This window comes from Muntiacus reevesi, chromosome 3 (genome assembly GCF_963930625.1).
Source record: "Muntiacus reevesi chromosome 3, mMunRee1.1, whole genome shotgun sequence".
Taxonomy (NCBI): Eukaryota; Metazoa; Chordata; class Mammalia; order Artiodactyla; family Cervidae; genus Muntiacus; species Muntiacus reevesi.
The window spans coordinates 144,543,048-144,561,684 of NC_089251.1; the positions used below are offsets into that span (position 1 = coordinate 144,543,048).

The window sequence follows — 18,637 nt, forward strand, 5'->3', positions numbered from 1 at the left end:
CTATGGTGACAGAAATTAGATCATTGACTGTCTTTCAGAGGACTGACTACAAAAGGGTGCAGAGGAAATCTTCCCAGGCAATAGAAATTTTCTATTTGTTTTATTAGGCAGTAGTTACACAAATGTTTGCTTGCACCAAAACTCATCAAATTTGACACTTAAAATCTGTGCGTTTTTGTGGTAAGTTATATCTTAAAGATGATTTGGAAAAAACCACGATTCCTCATAAATTCTTTTAAATACAAATTGCATCATTAATAATGATGCTCAAAATGTTTCCTTCATGTTCTTGACACTTTTTTACTCCAGTCAATTTCAACATGACCCTCAGGAGTCTTATTTATCATTGGTTAGGCACTGCTCTTGGATAACAAGAACTCAAGTAATTTATTTCCCTAAAATAAAAGCACTACACACAAATGAGAATTCCTAAAAGAATGTTCCCAGAATATGCAGACAGCTGACCTTTTGTCTATTTGTTTTTTCTATTAATACACTGTTCCAAAATCAGATCATAAATTGTTATAATCCACATCATCACTGAGAAGATGGAAATATTTCAGAAAAAGAACTACCTCTTCTGAGAAATTTTCTCAAGGATTTCATTAATTGTTTTTTTTTCATTTCCAATCAGCACGTCATCCATTCATTCATACATTCAGGATAAGACTCCAGAAATACAAGTAGCTGAAGTCTGGCTCTGAAGTTCCTTCTTCATAGAACAGTTTTAATAAACTGTGTAAAAGTTCAACACAAAACAGTCTCATAATGCCATAAAGAATTAATGTATTTCTCCTTATAGATTATTTAGAAACTCTACAGTATCTGGTTCAAAGTCTGAAAGTCAGGGCTATCAAGTGTTTGCTAAGTACAGAGTTCTCCTAGGAAGTTGAACAACTAACTATAAGGAAAGAAATGGTGTTTAAACCTGGAAATGTTTTACTTAGTAACAAGTGAAGCAGTTACAATCTTTTCAGATTCTGCAATGTGCAAGTACTATAGTCATTTAGTCACTAAGCTGTATTCGACTCTCCGTGACCCCATTCACTGTAGCCTGCCAGGATATCCTCTATCCATAGGATTTCCCAGGCAAGAATACTAGAGTGGGTGGTCATTTCCTTCTCCAACGGATCTCCCTGGCCCAGGAATTGAACCTGAGTCTTCTGCATTGGCAGGCAACTTCTTTACCACTGATCAACTGGGGAAGCCCACCAAGTATTAAAGCAGCTATTTTAAAAGCACACATCATCCCATTGACTCCTTACAACCATTCATAGAGGGTTTCATTTTTCTCATCTTACAGGTTAGAAAAGCACAGTTCTAAGGATATATAACTTATCCACAGTCAGACAGCTAGTCATCGATAGTGCAGGGATTAAAATGCAAAGATACATGAAGCCAACTGTGTCCTCTCCACTACACTACACTACTTTTGAATTGTGAGCAGGAATAAAATGGAGCTTTGGCTTTGTGAGCAAAAAGAGGAAAAGAGGAACTGAGTCAGGATCAGTACACTCAAGTCCATAAACAACCCTAACACATAAAAAAGTCATATTCGACACAGCCTGAGAAAACTCTTAAAATGATCTATACTTTACTGCCAAAGGTCATAAAAGGAAAAAAGTCCACACACCCAGAAACAATATTAATTAAATCTCAAGCTTAGGCATTTTCATGGTTATGAGAGTGTGGTACAATAAAGTACCACAGTAGGGTCTATCTCCCCAGTTGCACAATATTTATTAACACAAAACACAATGTATTAAGTACTACAGAAGCACTGAGATCAAATTAAATGGACACTAATCCCCGCTCTGCACTTTCTTGAACAAGTCACCCTATGTATGCACAAGTTTCTTCTGTAAAAATGAAAATAATCATAGCACCTTTCTTTACAGGGTTGTGAAAATGAAATAACCCAGTCAGTGTCAACTACTTAGAACAATGCCTAGACCATAGTATAGGCTAAGTATAGTTATTTTTATAACCTATTATGTTCCTAAATTAGGTAACACTCCCCAAACAAGAATGTTCTAAGCTACACATATGCATACTTAAATATTTCATGATCCCCAGTGACACATGATCTTAATTGTATCCTTTTCCTTTCACATCTGCTTGCATTTACTATCTGTGTGACTTTGGGCAGGTAACTTCATTTCTCTGATCTGTTCTGGATTTATAAAATGAAGATAATACTTCTTCTTACAGCACTGTTGAAAGCACCGAATGCGATAATACATGTAAGGCATTTGGCAATACCTGACATTTAGCAAATGCTCAAAACATGTCGGTTACCATTATTAAGACATAGATTCTGCTATCAAGTTGGTCATGATCCAATGTCATAAAATAAGCAATTATAAAATAATTTAAAATCAACTTTATTGATTTTATACTCAAATATCCATCCAATCATCTGCCACTAAAATAATTGTTCATTTTGGACGGTTATGTAGCTCCCCGCAGGTCTCTGTAGTTTCAATTGCTCCCAGTGACACACAGCTACCAATGGGATTTGTTAACTTTAAACATAATCTTCTCTTCTGCTCAAATACTTCAAAGGCTCCTCATTACCAGAGGATGAAGTCTAAACACTTAGAGATGTACTGTCCAATGCAGTGACCACTAGCTGAATGTGATGACTTAAATTACATTCAAGCATGAGAAATTTTTACCTTTTCATAACATCCACTCCTCTGCTGGGAGGCTTTAGTAGTAATAGGATTATGAGAGCCATATAATTTCACCAAGTTCTTATGGGGTAGGATTACAGGTAAGAATAGGGGGAACACCTTCCCTTCTCCACATAACGATATTTGGGTTTTAATATTCTTTCAAGCTTCCCTGATAGCTCAGTGGGTAAAGAATCCACCAACAATGCAGGAGACATGGGTTCAATCCCTGGGTGGGGAAGGTCCCCTGGAGAAGGATATGGCAAACCACTCCAGTATTCCTGCCTGGAAAATCCCATCAACAGAGAAGCCTGGCAGGTTACAGTCCATGGGGTGCAAAGAGTTAGACATGACTGAGCACAAGGCTCACACACATATTCTTTCGAGTTTTATAAACTTTTAGAGACACACATATATTTCACCTATAACCCCATCCTCTAATGAATTATTTTTAAGCAAATCCAGACATCATATTTCAACCACAAATACTTCAATACATAACCATAAAATATATCTTTTAAAATATGACAGTACTATCAGTCTGATAAAATTAGTAGCTCTTTAACATCAGTTGATGTTCAAATTTTCCTGACTTGCTCAGAAATGCCTTTCTTAACTGTTTGATAAAGTCAGAACCCAAAGAAAGTCCATAAATTGCAATTTGTTGGTATATGTTTTAAGTCTTTTTAAACCTATGGATTCCTGTTACATTTCTTTTTTCTCTAATTTATTTGCTGAAGGCACTACGCCATTTGTGATGTAATATTTCTCACATTAGAGATTCTGCCGACTGTCATTTAATATGCTTCTCAGTCCTCTGTATTTCCTGTGAGGTAGTAAAACTAGAGATTGTCAGATTTAGGGGTTTTCTGGCAAAAAATACAACACAGGTGTGTTATATATGTCCTTCAGAAGATATATATCCAGTTATCTCTTCTGTGATGTTGGAACTACTGATTATCTTTTCCTAGATTCAATATTTTATTATAAGTAATTTCTATAATAAACCTTATAACTCCCCTATGATATCCCAGGACTACTAGAAAGATCTGCAGAATGAAGAGCTATTATTGATTTACTTTCAATCTCACTTCCAGATTCTTAATTAAAATTATATCCAGATACAGATTGTGTTTATGCTACTCATGCCAAGCTGTTAAATAATGGATAATTTTTTATTAAAGTTAAACATTCCTTAATGTTTGTCAATCTTACTTCCCTGAACAACTGAAAAATAAACATAATAAAGTTCATAATCTTACATTAAAAAAAAACCTTACAATTTCCTTCACTCTACTTTGGGCTTATTTTATTCTTTCATTGTCTTCTTGAAATGGATGATTTATCTATAATATTAATGTATTCCTGCATAGCAAATTAAATTTAGGAGCTTAAACAACAAATATTATCTCATATTTTTAGGACCAAGAATTGAGAAACGGCTTAGCTGGGTGGTTCTGGCTCAGCATTTCTCCGAAACCTGTGATGAAGACAGAAACCAGGGTGCAGTCACAGCAAAGACCGACTGGCTGGAGAAACTACTTTCAGCTTCACTCAGGTGGTGGCTGGCAAGGTTTCAGTTGTTCACATAGGGTTCTACACAGGGCTGCTTATAACATAGCAGCTTGCTTCCCAGAGAGCAAATGATACAGGGAAAAAGAGAGCAACTGGGATGGAAACAGTAGAAAAAAGTGTCTTTTCTAATTTCAGAAACGATAGACCATCACTTTTGCCAAATTCTACGCATCAGGAGAGAGTAACATGGAAACTTACATTATCATATATAAAGTAGACAGCCAATGGGAATTTGTTGTATGACTCAGGGAACTGAAACAGGGGCTCTGTAACAATGAGGATGGGAGGGAGATGTGAGCGAGGTTCAAGACGGAGGGGATATATGTGTACCTGTGGCTGATTCATGTTGCTGTTTGACAGAAAACAACACATTTCTGTAAAGCAATTATCCTTCAATTAAAAAATAAACAAACAAACAACAACAACAAAAATTCTACAGGTCATAGACAAACCAATACAATGTAGGAGGACTGGAAAAGGGAATGTATATGAGAAAGTGGGATCTTGAAGGCTTGGCTACCACAAATGACTAGTTCACTTCGTTTTAGCCTTTTTCTCTAACATATTTATAGCCACAAATTTTCCTGGGTAATGCTATAGGTACTTCCCAAAAGGATCTAAATGTGTACTTTTATCATTCAGGTCTCCCCCACAAAAATTCCAATTTTCCTTTACTACTTGTTCTTTAATCAAACCTTTGTTTTAAACTGTATGACTTTTTAAAAAATCTTCTTGCAATTTGCTCCTTAGCTGCATTTCTCCCTTAACTACATTCTTATTAGAAAACATACTCTATTATTTCAATCATCTGAAATTTGCTGAAACTTGCTTTAAGTTCTGTCAAATCATCATTTTTGTAAATATGTCTGCTTGAAAGGAATGTATGGGTATAATGTTCTATGTAAGTCCCTTTTAATTTGTCAACCCTACTGTTTAAATCCCTGGTAGCTCAGACAGTAAAGAATCTGCCTGTAATGCAGGAGACCCAGGTTCGATCCCCGGGTCGGGAAGATCCCCTGAAGAAGGAAATGGCAACCCATTTCAGTATTCTTGCCAGAATTTACAGACAGAGGAGCCAGGTGGGCTATAGTCCTTGGGATCCCAAAAAGTTGGACAAGACTGAGCAAATCTTCAGTACCTTCACTGATTTTTTTTTGGTCTGTTCATTCTATCAATTACTGAGAAAAATGTGCTTTTAAAAACTACTAACCTATGTTAACTTAAAAAAAAACCTATCATGACTGTCATATGTTTATTCCTCTTTAGTTCTGTCAATGCTTGTTTTAGAGACTATGTTATGAGGTGCACATGAATTTAAAAGTGTTGTAACTTCCTGGGCTTCCCTGGTGGCTCGGCGGAAAAGAATCCACCTGCAATACAGGAGATGCAGGACATGTGGGTTCAATCCCTGGGTCAAAAAGATATCCTGGAGAAGGAAATGGCAACCCACTCTAGTATTCTTGCTTCCCTGGTGGCTTAAGCCTGCCTAATGCATACATATGGAATCTAGAAAAATGGTACTGACGAATTTACTTACAGGGCAGCAATGGAGAAACAGACATAGACTTGTGGACATGGGGAGAGGGGAGGAGAGGGTGAGATGTATGGAGAGTAACATGGAAACTTACATTGCCATGTGCGAAATAGACAGCCAACAGGGATTTGCTGTGAGGCTCAGAAAACTCAAACAGGGGCTCTGTATCAGCCTAGGGGTGGGGTGGGAGGGAGACGGGAGGGAGGGTCAAAAGGGAGGGGATCTATGTGTACCTATGGCTGATTCATGTTGGGGTTTGACAGAAAACAGCAAAATTCTGTAAAGCAATTATCCTTCAGTAAAAAATAAATAAGTTTAAAAAAAAACAAAAAGAACTTGCCTGCAATGTGGGAGACCCAGGTTCAATCCCTGGTAGGGAAATCCCCTGGAGGAGGAAATGGCAACCCACTTCAGTATTCTTGCCCAGAGAATCCTGTGGACAGAGGATCCTGGCAGGTTATAGTCCATGGGGTTGCAAAGAGTCGGTCACAACTGAGGGACTTAACACTTTCACTTTCTCACTTTTCAGTATTCTTGCCTGGGAAACCCTATGGACAGATGAGTCAGGCAGGCTACAGTCCATGGGGTCCCAAAAGAGTCCAATACAACGTAGCAACTAAACAATAGTACCGAAAATTGTTATATTTTCCTGATGAATTGAACTGCTTTTGTTTTGCTGAAAATGGCTTTATTTCACTTTCTTCTTTGAAGAAATGTCACTTGGTTGGAAATTCTACACTAGACTTTCCTTTAAAGATATCAATCCATTATCCTTTCCTTACAATCATTATTATTGAAAAATCAGCTGTTAACTTGTAATCCCTTTGAAGACAGTTCTTTTTTCCTTTGGTAGCTTTTAAACTTTCTTTCTTTGGCTTTGGTTTTCTGCAGAACCACTATGGTTTCACTATGATGTATACTGGTATGGCATTTGTTTTAATTGTTCTCCTTGGGTTTCACTAGACTTTCATCAATCCTGGAAAGCTCTCACCTGCAATCTCTTCAAATACTAACATTTATTTCATGCTATCTTTACTCTTCTTTTCAGGTCAATTAAATATGTGTTAAATCTTCTCATATTATTATTCAGTCTTCCATATTTTCCAACTCCTTGACTTTCTAGCATATATTCTAAAAGAATTCTTGTGATCTTCCTTCCAACTCTAATTCTCTTCAGCTATCTAAACTCATGTCCTTTTTATTGGTCTTTAATTATCATTTTTTGGATCTTCTTTTCTATTTCTAGACATTCATTTTTAAAACTGCTAGGTCACTTGTATACTATATTTCTCTGATACAATAAGACATAATTTTTTACAATCAAAATGCATCTTACAGTTGCTTTCAGAAAGGCTGCTGCTATGACATGTCATAGCCTGTGCAACCCTAGTCGCAGGTGTTTACGCTGATGTTCTCTCACTACATGTATGTGCGTGGTTGATACTCCAACATCAGCTGCTGTTGATGTTGAGATTAACGGCTGTTCAAAATGTCTTTAAAAAATTATACTAAATTAGGCAGCAAAATGGAGGTATTGCAGTACAGAGATATGCACGAAAATAGAGCAGCAGGGTGCAACTTGACATTAATGATGCCAATCTATAATAAGACCACTTTTCCTTTGTACAGTTGGTCATGCCTGGTGTGTCTGGAACATCCTCTGTGACTATTAAAATACTAGGGCTTCCATCATAGCTCAGTTGGTAAAGAATCGCCCCCAATGCAGGAGAGCCTGGTTTGATTCCTGGGTTGGGAAGATCCTTTGGAGAAGGGATAGGCTACCCACTCTACTTTTCTTGGGCTTCCCTTGTGGCTCAGCTGGTAAAGAATCTGCCTGCAATGTGGGAGACCTGGGTTCAATCCCTGGGTTATGAAGATCCCCTGGAGAAGGGAAAGGCTACCCACTCTAGTCTTCTGGCCTGGAGCATTCCATGGACTGTATAGTCCATGGGGTCGCACAGAGTTGGACACAACTGAGCAAACTTCACTTGCAATTTCAACTTAAAACCTTGATCAAATACTATCTATTCAACTAAGCGATCACTGATGACTTCATTCATCTTCCCTTAGGTCTCACATCTGACAATCTAAGAGGGAAACTGACTCCAGTTGGAAAAGCATGACCTCAGATGAAGTCACAGTCAATCAAACAGATGAAAGATATAAATTTTGATGGAAATTCTGATAAAAAGCCAGTTACATCCAGGAAAGATTAGGAAGCCATTTTAGCACAAACAAAAGAAGCAATATTCTAAAAGAGGCCTGTGCATAAAAAAAAGCTAACATAGACCAATCCCTCAGTTCAGTTGCTCAGACGTGTCCAACTCTTTGCGACACCATGGACTACAGCACGCCAGGCATCCCTGTCCATCATCAACTTCCGGAGTTTACTCAAACTCATGTTCATCGAGTCAGTGATGCCATCCAATCATCTCATCCTCTGTCATCCCCTTCTCCTCCCACCCTCAATCTTTCCCAGCATCAGAGTCTTTTCAAATGAGTCAGTTCTTTGCATCATGTGGCTAAAGTACTGGAGCTTCAGCTTCAGCATCAGTCCTTCCAATGAATATTCAGGACTGATTTCCTTTAGGATGGACTGGTTGGATTTCCTTGCTGTCCAAGGGACTCTCAACAGTCTTCTCCAACACCACAATTCAAAGGCATCAATTCTTCAATGCTCAGCTTTTTTTATACTCCAACTCTCACATCCATACATGACTACAGGAAAAACTGTAGTTTTGACTAGACAGCCCTTTGTTGCCAAAGTAACATCGCTGTTTTTTAATATGCTGTTTAGGTTGGTAATAACTTTCCTTCCAAGGAGTAAGCATCTTTTTATTTCATGGTTGCAATCACCATCTGCAGTGATTTTGGAGCCCCAAAATATAAAGCCTGTCACCGTTTCCACTGTTTCCCCATCTATTTGCCATGAAGAGATGAGACCAGATGCCATGATCTTTGTTGTCTCAATGTTGAGCTTTAAGCCAACTTTTTCACTCTCCTCCTTCACTTTCATCAAGAGGCTCTTTAGCTCTTCTTCACTTTCTGCCATAAGGGTGGTCTCATCTGCATATCTGAGGTTATTGATATTTCTCCCAGCAATCTTGATTCCAGCTTATGCTTCATCGAGTCCAGCATTTCTCATGATGTATTCTGCATATAAGTTTAATAAGCGGGGTGATTCCTTTCCCGATTTGGAACCAGTCTGCTGTTCCATGTCCAGTTCTAATTGTTGCTTCCTGAACTCCATACAGATTTCTCAAGAGGCAGGTCAGGTGGTCTAGTATTCCCATCTCTTTACCCCTAGTCAGAAAGATTTTAATTTTTACTTTAGATATTTCTTAGATTTTAAGTAACTATTCATTTGTGTGTGCATGCTCAATCATGTCCAACTCTTTGCGACCCCATGAACTACTGACCACCAGTGTGGACTTGCGACCCCATGAACTACTGACCACCAGTTGTGGACTTTTCCAGACAAGAATATTGAAGTGGGTTTCCATTTCCTCCCACAGGGGATCTTTCCAATCCAGGATCGAACCAGTGTCTCTTGCATTGGCAGGCAGATTCTTTACCTCTGAGCTACCCACATGCAGGGTTAATGAAGTGTTACATTTGATCAACAGAGTATAGAAAATTCTCAGTTAATGTTAGCAAAGCTTGAAAAGACCAACCTCTTAAATGTTGAAATATTAGGTATGTCCTGTTAACTTTTTGTGTTCTTCTTGGAGTTTCACACAGAGTGAACAGGTAAAAACATTCCTGCTTCCAAAAAAATATATATATATTCCTGGTTCAAGTGTTTTAGGGAGTCAGTCAAGTGGTCATTTACCCAATGGTGTGGGATGTCAATAACAGGGAAGGTTGTACATATATGGAGACAAGGGATACATAGGAACTTCCTGCTCAATTTGCTGTGAACCTGAAACTGCTCTAAAAACATAATTTACTTTTAAATGACCAAATTTCTAAAAACAGGAAAAATATAAAATTCAAGAGATAAAATGACAGTAAATAACATGTGTATACAGCAGGCATCCAATGTGTGTGTGTGTGTGTGTTAGTCACTTAGTCGTGTCTGACTCTTTGTGAACCCATAGACTATATTGCCTGTTAGGCTTCTCTGTCCATGGGATTCTCCAGGCAAAAGTACTGAAGAGGACTGCCATTCCCTTCTCCAGAGGATCTTCCTAACCCAGGGATCAAACCGGGTCCCCTGCACTGCAGGGAGATTTTTTACCATCTGAGCTATAAGGAAGTCCCAGGCATTCAATAAAACTAGCTAAACTGGACTAAAATAAATTCTTTAGAAAGGAAAAGGATATCACTACATAGGCATTAAATAAATATAACTGACACTTTTTAAATGGGGCTTAGAAGCTTAAAACAATGTTCAAGTTTCACGTCAGATGGAAGTTTTTCAAATTTAGTATCTTAACGTTTTGTAGTAGCAAATCTAACTAATTTACACAGATTTCAATCACATACATAAAAGTACTCTAAAAATTTCTGAATAATGAAATTTTTACTTTTTGCATATCTGTGTTTTACTAAATTTTCTACAATTAACTTGCATATCTTAAAAAATTTTAAAACTCAGTAAAACATCTTTACTACATTTCTTAGAGCATAACCAAAATTAGAAAGTCTATATATTTTCATCCTTCAAATGAAGTTCATTCATTAGAAAAACGAAATTTTATATTTTAAAACTTAATTAAATTTATATTTTGAGAAAAATCCTAAGTCAAAATTATTCAATAAAAAAGTACAAACTCACCTCACAGTGACAGCGTAAGCTGAAATAGTACATATCTTTCCTACTATTCTAATGCTTATTATCAGAAAAGATTATGTAATAGTTAAATTAAATGCATCAAACAAAACCACTTATTTTTTTTTAAAGAGGCAAAGTGTTTTGAAATGCTTGAATGACTTCTCTAAAATGCATGGTTCAACCAAAGAGTAATTTTACCAGTCTAAATCTAAGTCACAATACATAAATTCAAAGAAAATGCTGATATTCCTTAGATGTAGTTAAGAATAAGTTTAAAAGGTAGATGAGTACAAAAATCAAGAGTAAACATTTACAACTTTAATGGAAGTCTGTCATAATTTTCATTCTGTTGAATTCAACTTGAAATAGGGACTTGTATTTTTAACATCTTTTTTCTCTATTCTTTTTAGAACTACTTTGCTAAAGCCACCAATAATCTCTTAACTGTGGAATCCAACACATGCTCCATAATGCTTTACTTCAAAGCTATGCGGACTTGGATACTACTGACTGCTCCCTTCTTTATAATACCCATCTACTTTCAGAGGCAACCACTCACTCCTGGTTCTCCCATTCCAACTCCTAACTTTTCTTCCTCTATCCTCCTCTTAAATGATAATGTTCTTCAGGACTCCCTGACTTTGACCCTCTTTTCTTCTTACTCTCAGTAACTCTTCAATAACTGCCAGTGCGACAACTCTCAGATCTTTATTTCCAGCATAGATCACCTTCTAAACTCCATTTTGTGGGGGTGTTTCTCTCCTTAGATGTCCCTCAGGCACTGCAAATTCACATGTTCACCTGAAAACCCACTCAACTTGCACCAACTAACTTGCTGAATGGGATGACCAAGTACTAAGTTTGTAAAATCCCAAAGCCTGAAAATTATTTTAGGCTCTTCCTTTTCCCTCTTCCTCCACATTTACACATTAAGGGTCTATCAATTCAACCTTCTACCAGGGAAACTTAAATTACGGTATTCAAAAGAAAAGAATAAATTTTCATGCATCTCAACTACTTTTTAGTGTAGTGTATAAGTTTACAAGTCAAACTACAAAACTAGTAATATTCCTTTCCTAAGGGCAACTCTATTAACAAAAAGTACTCATTTCTTGCTTTCTTTCACATCTAACCTCCTAAAATGAACATGTAATTGATAACCAATACTACTAAGTTGATGATTTTGTTTTGTTTTGCCTCAAACAACACCACTTTCCTTATATACAGTCATTATTAAGCCAGAGAAAATTAAGAGCTATTTCTATCTACATTTTGCACATACCAGAGACTTACTAAAAATGAGCTAAATTATAAGGGCTGATGTACATTGGTACATTCTGCCAAAAGCTTCACTTATGATTATAACTAAACTTGTAAAAATAAATTAGAATATTCTGATTTAGAAGAGTATTCATTCATCCATCCGTTTTTCCAAATCTATGTATCAAAAGAGGTATTTGCCTTTTTATCTAAATAAAACACCTCTAAATTCTACCTTCCTTATGAAGCAAAACTTTTATTCTGAAAAGGAAGTTTACTCTGAGCTCATTGCAAAACTATCTATTTCAGTCATATTCCAGATTTAGCAGGACAAAGGGCAACAGCAGGAAATGGAGCATCACCAAGATCCAAAACAAACTTGGTTTAGAGTAAAAAAAAAAATTCCGAAGCATTACTAAGATAATTAAACACTAAGCTTGAAAGCAAATATAAATACAGATTAAAAATTAAGACACTCATGAGCACGGTTTCTGGTTAAAACAAGAGAATATTTCTCACTACCATTATACAATATAAAGACAAAATGGAAGTAATCTTGATACACATACTCACATGATCATATATGTGTTCTTTAAATACTAATAAAGATGATATTTTATATTTCTTACCCTTAAAATGCATTTAAATACAGTCAATTTGTTTTGTTCTCAACAACTTTGGAAGATATTCAAAATAGCTTTAATTTTCCATTTGACAGATGAAAAAACTGAAACGTAAAGAAATTACATAACCTGATCTGGGTCCTTAAAATCAGAAAGAGAACTGGGACTAAATCTTGGCTCTAATTCTGAAGTTTCACAGAATTTTTCAATGTAAATTGAATCTTGGGGGGATAAAAAAAGTTAGTAACAAAAATGAACCATTAATTTCAACTCACATTGCCACCTTTCAACATATGTTTTTTACTCACTTTGTATCTTTTTACTGAGTTAATACAGTTGATACCTTCCACTACACAGACCAAAACCAACTTTATCAAAGAATCTGAGAACTCAGTTTCTCTTCTGCATACTTTGGTGACCAACTGAAGGACTTCCAAAAGAATAAATGTTGAACAGAAATATATCCTTAGGCCCTCCAAGGAGAACAGTTGTGACCGGGATACATATATGCCTGTTCCCCAATGTACGGATTCCAAAAAGTTGTATGATAATGTACACGCCAAAACTGTTCTCAGCACCATCTCTCTTACCATAAGCACATTAAGGAAAGAAATAATGTCAAAAGATACAGGGATTAAGAGAGTGCCTAACACAGATAAAATAAACTAAAATCTTTAGATATTAAAAAATAAAGCTGCTTTCTACACTTCAGAAAAATGTGCTCAGACAAGAAGTACTTAACCACTCAACTAAAATCCAGGAACAAGAGTAAACCTGTTTTCAAGTTAACGTTTAACTCACAAGAGCTATATGAAATACATTGTTGATGAAATCCTTGACCCTGGGTGGGGATGCCTGTTTGAGGACAAGAAAAGTTCAGACTACATAACTGAATTAGTAGTCTTATACATTGGGGCAAGATTCTATACAGAACAGGCATATCGGGTAATCAGAAATCATCCTGCTTCGATTATATAAAAACAACTACATGAAGTTAATAAATAACCTACAAGGAAGATGCATGTTTTTAACAATGAAATCCTATTCCTAGAAAGAGAAAGTGAAAAGTTAGACCTGAAAACTTTGGTTAAAAAAAACAAATTGCAAAGTTTTTTAGCCAAATTTTTCTGAAATATTGTTTCATATGTGGAACCCACCTGGCAAACAATGGATTTATCTTAATTCTACTTTAAAAACTTTAATACTAGGATTTAGGTTTGCAACTAAACCTAGACTCATGGGAAGAAGACATCTTTATACATCTCCTTAGTATTCCTTTGACCAAGCAGTATTTATCCAAAGGTTCTTTCTGATAAGAGTCCTATTTAAACATCTATAAAACTCTCATGAGGTTCTTTTGGGGCTTCCCTGATAGCTCAATTGGTAAAGAATTCACCTGCCAATGTAGGAGACCCGGGTTTGATTCCTGCGTTGGAAAGATCCCCTGGAAAAGGGAAAGGCTACCCACTCAGGTATTCTTGGGTTTCCCTTGCGGCTCAGCTGTTAAAAGAATCCACCTATAATGCGGGAGAGCTGGGTTTGATCCCTGGGTTGGGAAGATCCCCTGGAGAAGGTAAAGGCTACCCACTCAAGTATTCTGGCCTGGAGATAATGCTCAATGGCAGCCTTTAATACATCACTTTAGACAGAACATTATGGCAGCATCTTAATATTCATTTACTGCTAAAACACCATGGAATACCTGGGTCAAGGTTTGCAGTGTGGCAAAGAGGGAAGATGTCTTAACCATACATATTGCCCTGAAGCAGACCTTCATAAATCTTCAGTCTTCTTAAGTCAGGTATGTGTACAGTGTTTGATATGAATGGAATACCAACTAGGGCAGCAAAACAGAAGACAGTGTTTAAATTTTACTCATTAAGATGAACTTGATAATCAAGAAATTTAACTGGTCACCTTGGGAGGATGCTAGTAATCAAGGAATTATTCTGAAAACAAAGAGAAAGAATCAAACATTTATTCTGCCTGACTTCCCTTTAAGGAACTGTCATCAAATAATTGACAAGGAGACATTTTTCTATATATGTTCTACTAATAAAAGATAAATCATAGTTTTTCAAACTCCTACTGAAATAATTAACGTGTGTAGGCAAAAGTCACTGATGGCCAAGACACTCATGAATTATACTAGCCTCCCCATACCAAACAGAATGTGAATCAATGAAGTCTCCTGATCTGCCAGTGTGCAAACACCAGCAGAAGTAACAAGTAAGTGAAAGTTGTTCAGTTGTGTCCGACTCTTTGCAACATCATGGACTGTATAGTCCATGGATTTCTCCAGACCAGAATACTGGAGTTGGTAGCCGTTCCCTTCTCCAGGGAATCTTTCCAAACCAGGGATCGAACCTAGGTCTCCCGCATTGCAGGCAGATTCTTTACCAGCTGAGCCACAAGGGAAGCCCAACAATTAAAATCAAGGGAATTCAATGTGCAAAACCCAACTGAGGAAATTTTAATGTCAAAACCTGGTTTCTTCAACAAATACATAGAAGGATAAAAAGTGTGATGAGGAGGAACCCACAGATTAAGACTTCACAGACAAATTTTCAGCAAAATACAAGTATGTTTTGTTTAAATACTGTGTCAAACAAACAGTAGGGAAATAACATTTATGAAGCTTAGGAAAGTTTGAAAACTGACAAGATATTTGATGATTTAAAGAATTATACTGAGATGTTTTTAAGAGGAGTTCTTACTTTACAGATATATTTTTAAATATTTATGGATCAAGGGGAGATGTATGGAGAGAGTAACAAGGAAATTTACAATACCATATGTAAAACAGATAGCCAACAGGAATTTGCTCTATGACTCAGGGACCTCAAACAGGGGCTCTGTGACAGGCTGAAGAGCGGGTGGGACGGGGAGGGAGAAGAGAAGGAAGTTGGGGGGGGAGAAACCACAAAATTCTGTAAAGCAATTATCTTTAAAAAATGTAAGAAAAAATTTATGGATCAGATATGTTGTCTGGGATTTCCTTTAAAATAATTCAGGGGTGGAGAGAAGGGTAGGAGGCTTATAGCTGAAACATCACTGAATATGAACTGATAGTTACTGAAGCACAGTAACAGATAATGAAAGTGTTCACTACAGTATCCTCTCTATTTGTGCCGGTTTGAAATTTCTCATAATAAAAGTTTAAAAAAGAAAGATGAACTAAAAAGTATCACATGATAATCCACAGGATAGGGATTAAAAAAAAGCTCCTTGTCCCACAGAGGTCAAAACAAATGAAAATCATATGGTGAGTTAGACAAGAATTCCCCTTGTATACACAGTACTACTTTACAAATAAGAGAACTGAGACCCAAAAGAGATAAGTCTTGAGCAAGGTCACAAAAGAAAGCAGCAGAGCCAAAACTAGACACCACAACTGCAAGCCCAAAAAGAGGTCTAAGTCCGAGCCAAGTTTAAAGAAGATCTGAGCAGTCCTGAAGTAGTCAGAAAGCCCATCAAAGGTGTAAAAAGAAAGTCTTAAATGTTAGTCAAGAGAAAAAGAGAAAGCCAGGTGGTTTGACGGGCTGTGTGCTAGACTGAAAGCCGTAAGGCTAGAAGACAGTACCACAGAAAACTGGGTATTAGGGAATCATCCTCACTAGCAAGCAAAAGAGTTAAATCTAGGATGCATATTTGGAAGCTACTTGAATTCAAGGTGTTGAAAGAAAAGAAAGTTGTTGTCTGGCTTACAAGAGCTTAATCATGAATTGCTGAAACATAAAATCATTACTTTAAATAATGATTTATGAAACCAGCTGAAAAAAATTATAATCTTATTAAGAGCACAAGTGATTTAAATCTTAAATATAAAAATGGGATTGATCTTCCAGCCCAAGCATAAGTTTCACAATTTGACCACGAAGGGGCTTCAATATTTACTCAAACATTCTCATAAAATAGTAACATTTATGTTAAGTCATTAAAAACAAAACTCTGTGTATGTCAACAAAACTGCACTATCTTTTCCATAAGCACAGTGTCCCTTGAATAAAACATGAACTCGACCTAGAAACAACACGACTAGTTAGTAAGACAGTGTAACTCCCATTTACTTCTTTGTCATTCTTAAAAGTGTAAAACTTAGTAAGTTTGATGGATTTTTAAAGGAGTCATTTTCAAACTACTGGGCACACATACTAAAACGTAAAAGACATTTTAATTTTTGGCTGACACGTGTTACTGACTATTTTCAAAAGTAATGAACTGGATTCCTTTTTTATTGAAAGAGTGGCCTATTTTTAAAAATTCATTTCTGGCATTAAATTACACAAGACTAAAAACTATTTCAAAAATCCATGTGAAATATTTCAAAGTATATGTCCTTCAGTAAGAAATACCAAACCAGGAAGTCACAGAAAACTCCAGTGTGAGCTCTAATATTTAAGATAACTGAAATCATCTGTTAAAGAATAACTTGTCCTTTAAAGAGCTCAAAGTATTGAAAGGGAGCCCTAAGGGATAAGGCAGAAACAGAAGCTGAGACCTTCACAGAGACCTAAAGTAATTTAAGTAATGAATTAGAGATGTTACTCTGACACATGCCAATATCTTCAAATGTAGTAATGTAGCTCCTTACTTGAAAAACATGTTTTTAAGTAGCACCCTTCTCCTCTAATAACACGCAATCAAAACTAACATGTAAAAATTCACACAAAGATGAAGAGTGAAAAAATAATTTTTGAGCGACTAAAGTAAAAATAGTGAAGTTATAATAGATAAGAGAACGGACTTGAATCGGCAGGGCTGACTTCCCAGCTATATTCAGAAGCAGAAGGGGCTGCTTCTTACTAACCCCTTTAAATTCTGCATCAGTTCTTCTCATTAATTAAAAAAAAAAAAACAAAGGCAGGGGGCGGGGGGAGTGGGTAATTACAATACACATTTCCCAAGACTGTTGTGAGGATCAAGGGAGACAATGGTGCTAACATCAGGGCAAGCTTACGGTAACCACTTCAAATCAATAGCCTTTTTATACAATAATCTTTTAAGAGGTTAATTATGAGAAAAATGCTTAATTCTCTTCTCATAACAATATCCCTATCCTTACTCCGAAGTGTGGGAGGAAAAACTAGCACAAACAAAAGTACAAATATTTTATTTTTCTCAAAGGTTATAATTCTACTTATATAATTTCAGGATTACTGAAGACAAATTAAAACCACACCCTACAGTTTTTAATAGCATGCCAATACTGTGTTTGTGTTCAAATCTAATAAAGTGGAAAAAAAGAAAATTCCGTGTTCTTAAAGTCAATACTGAGAATAAATATGCCATTATCCATTAAATAAACTGCTGATAAGGCAAGTCACAAAATTTTATAACAAAGTATTTTAAAATTAGAAGTAAAAAAGGAAAGCAGTTACCTTTGCACAATAAAGCATCCAAAGTTCAAAGAGTCTCTCTCTAGATGCCATTCTGCCTTTCACTCTGGCACTTTAATTTTTCCTCAAAAAAAAAAAAAAGTTCAAGACCATAGAGTGTTCATTTTATTTTCCAAGTTTTTCAGCCGTTACAGTAAAGCTCAAAGCAGTAAGGAAAACAAAAAGAAGTGGAACAAATGGACTCCCTTCTGGTCAATAAAATTCAGTTTCAGCAGTTTCTCCAACCTATCATCATCGGTGGTCGCTGGATAATTATAAAAATCTGTGAAAGAGAAAAACATGCAAGGATTTGCTTTAAAAAGAGGCTATAATAGTTAACTGCAGGTTTATCAGAACTAGAAATTTATCTACATCACGTCCACGAACAACAGGCTAAGCTTTTACAACTGACTGAATTTCACAGAAACTTGTTTCAGGAAAACATCACAACTAATGCAGTATTTCATATCAACATAAAGTCAGAATCCCCTAGAACTCAAAGATGAGTACTCATAACAAAGAATTTGTCCAATGATAATAAGCAGCAAAAATGCCACTCATAGACTTGCTATAAACTTAAGAAAGAGCACAACTTACTACTAACACATTGCAGACATAGAATCCCTCAGAATTTTACAGTCGGCTTCTTAAAACTTGTTGGGAATGTTTGCTGTTGTGTTGCAGGGCAGGGCGTGGGGAGGAGGGTGAAGAATTCCTGGTCTGTTTGTTTGAACAATCCTCAGACAGTAAACGTCGACCAGCCCACCTAGCCTCTCCACCTCTCCACCCAGTAAGAAGAAAGGATCACAAACGCA

The 18,637-nt window shown here is 36.4% G+C and overlaps 1 protein-coding gene across 4 annotated transcripts in view; it reads right to left on the reverse strand.

Moving 5' to 3' along the window:
• NBEAL1 (neurobeachin like 1) overlaps positions 1–18,637 on the reverse strand; it is a 146,276-nt gene that overhangs the window by 127,210 nt on the left and 429 nt on the right. For 3 of the 4 annotated variants that reach the window (XM_065930782.1, XM_065930783.1, XM_065930780.1), the window contains one exon: positions 17,826–18,105. In XM_065930782.1, the coding sequence (XP_065786854.1) occupies positions 17,826–17,876 (51 nt within the window). In that variant the 5' untranslated portion in view covers positions 17,877–18,105. Of the gene's footprint in view, positions 1–17,825; positions 18,106–18,419; positions 18,602–18,637 lie in introns of all 4 variants that reach the window. The other variant, XM_065930781.1, reaches the window with a different exon arrangement.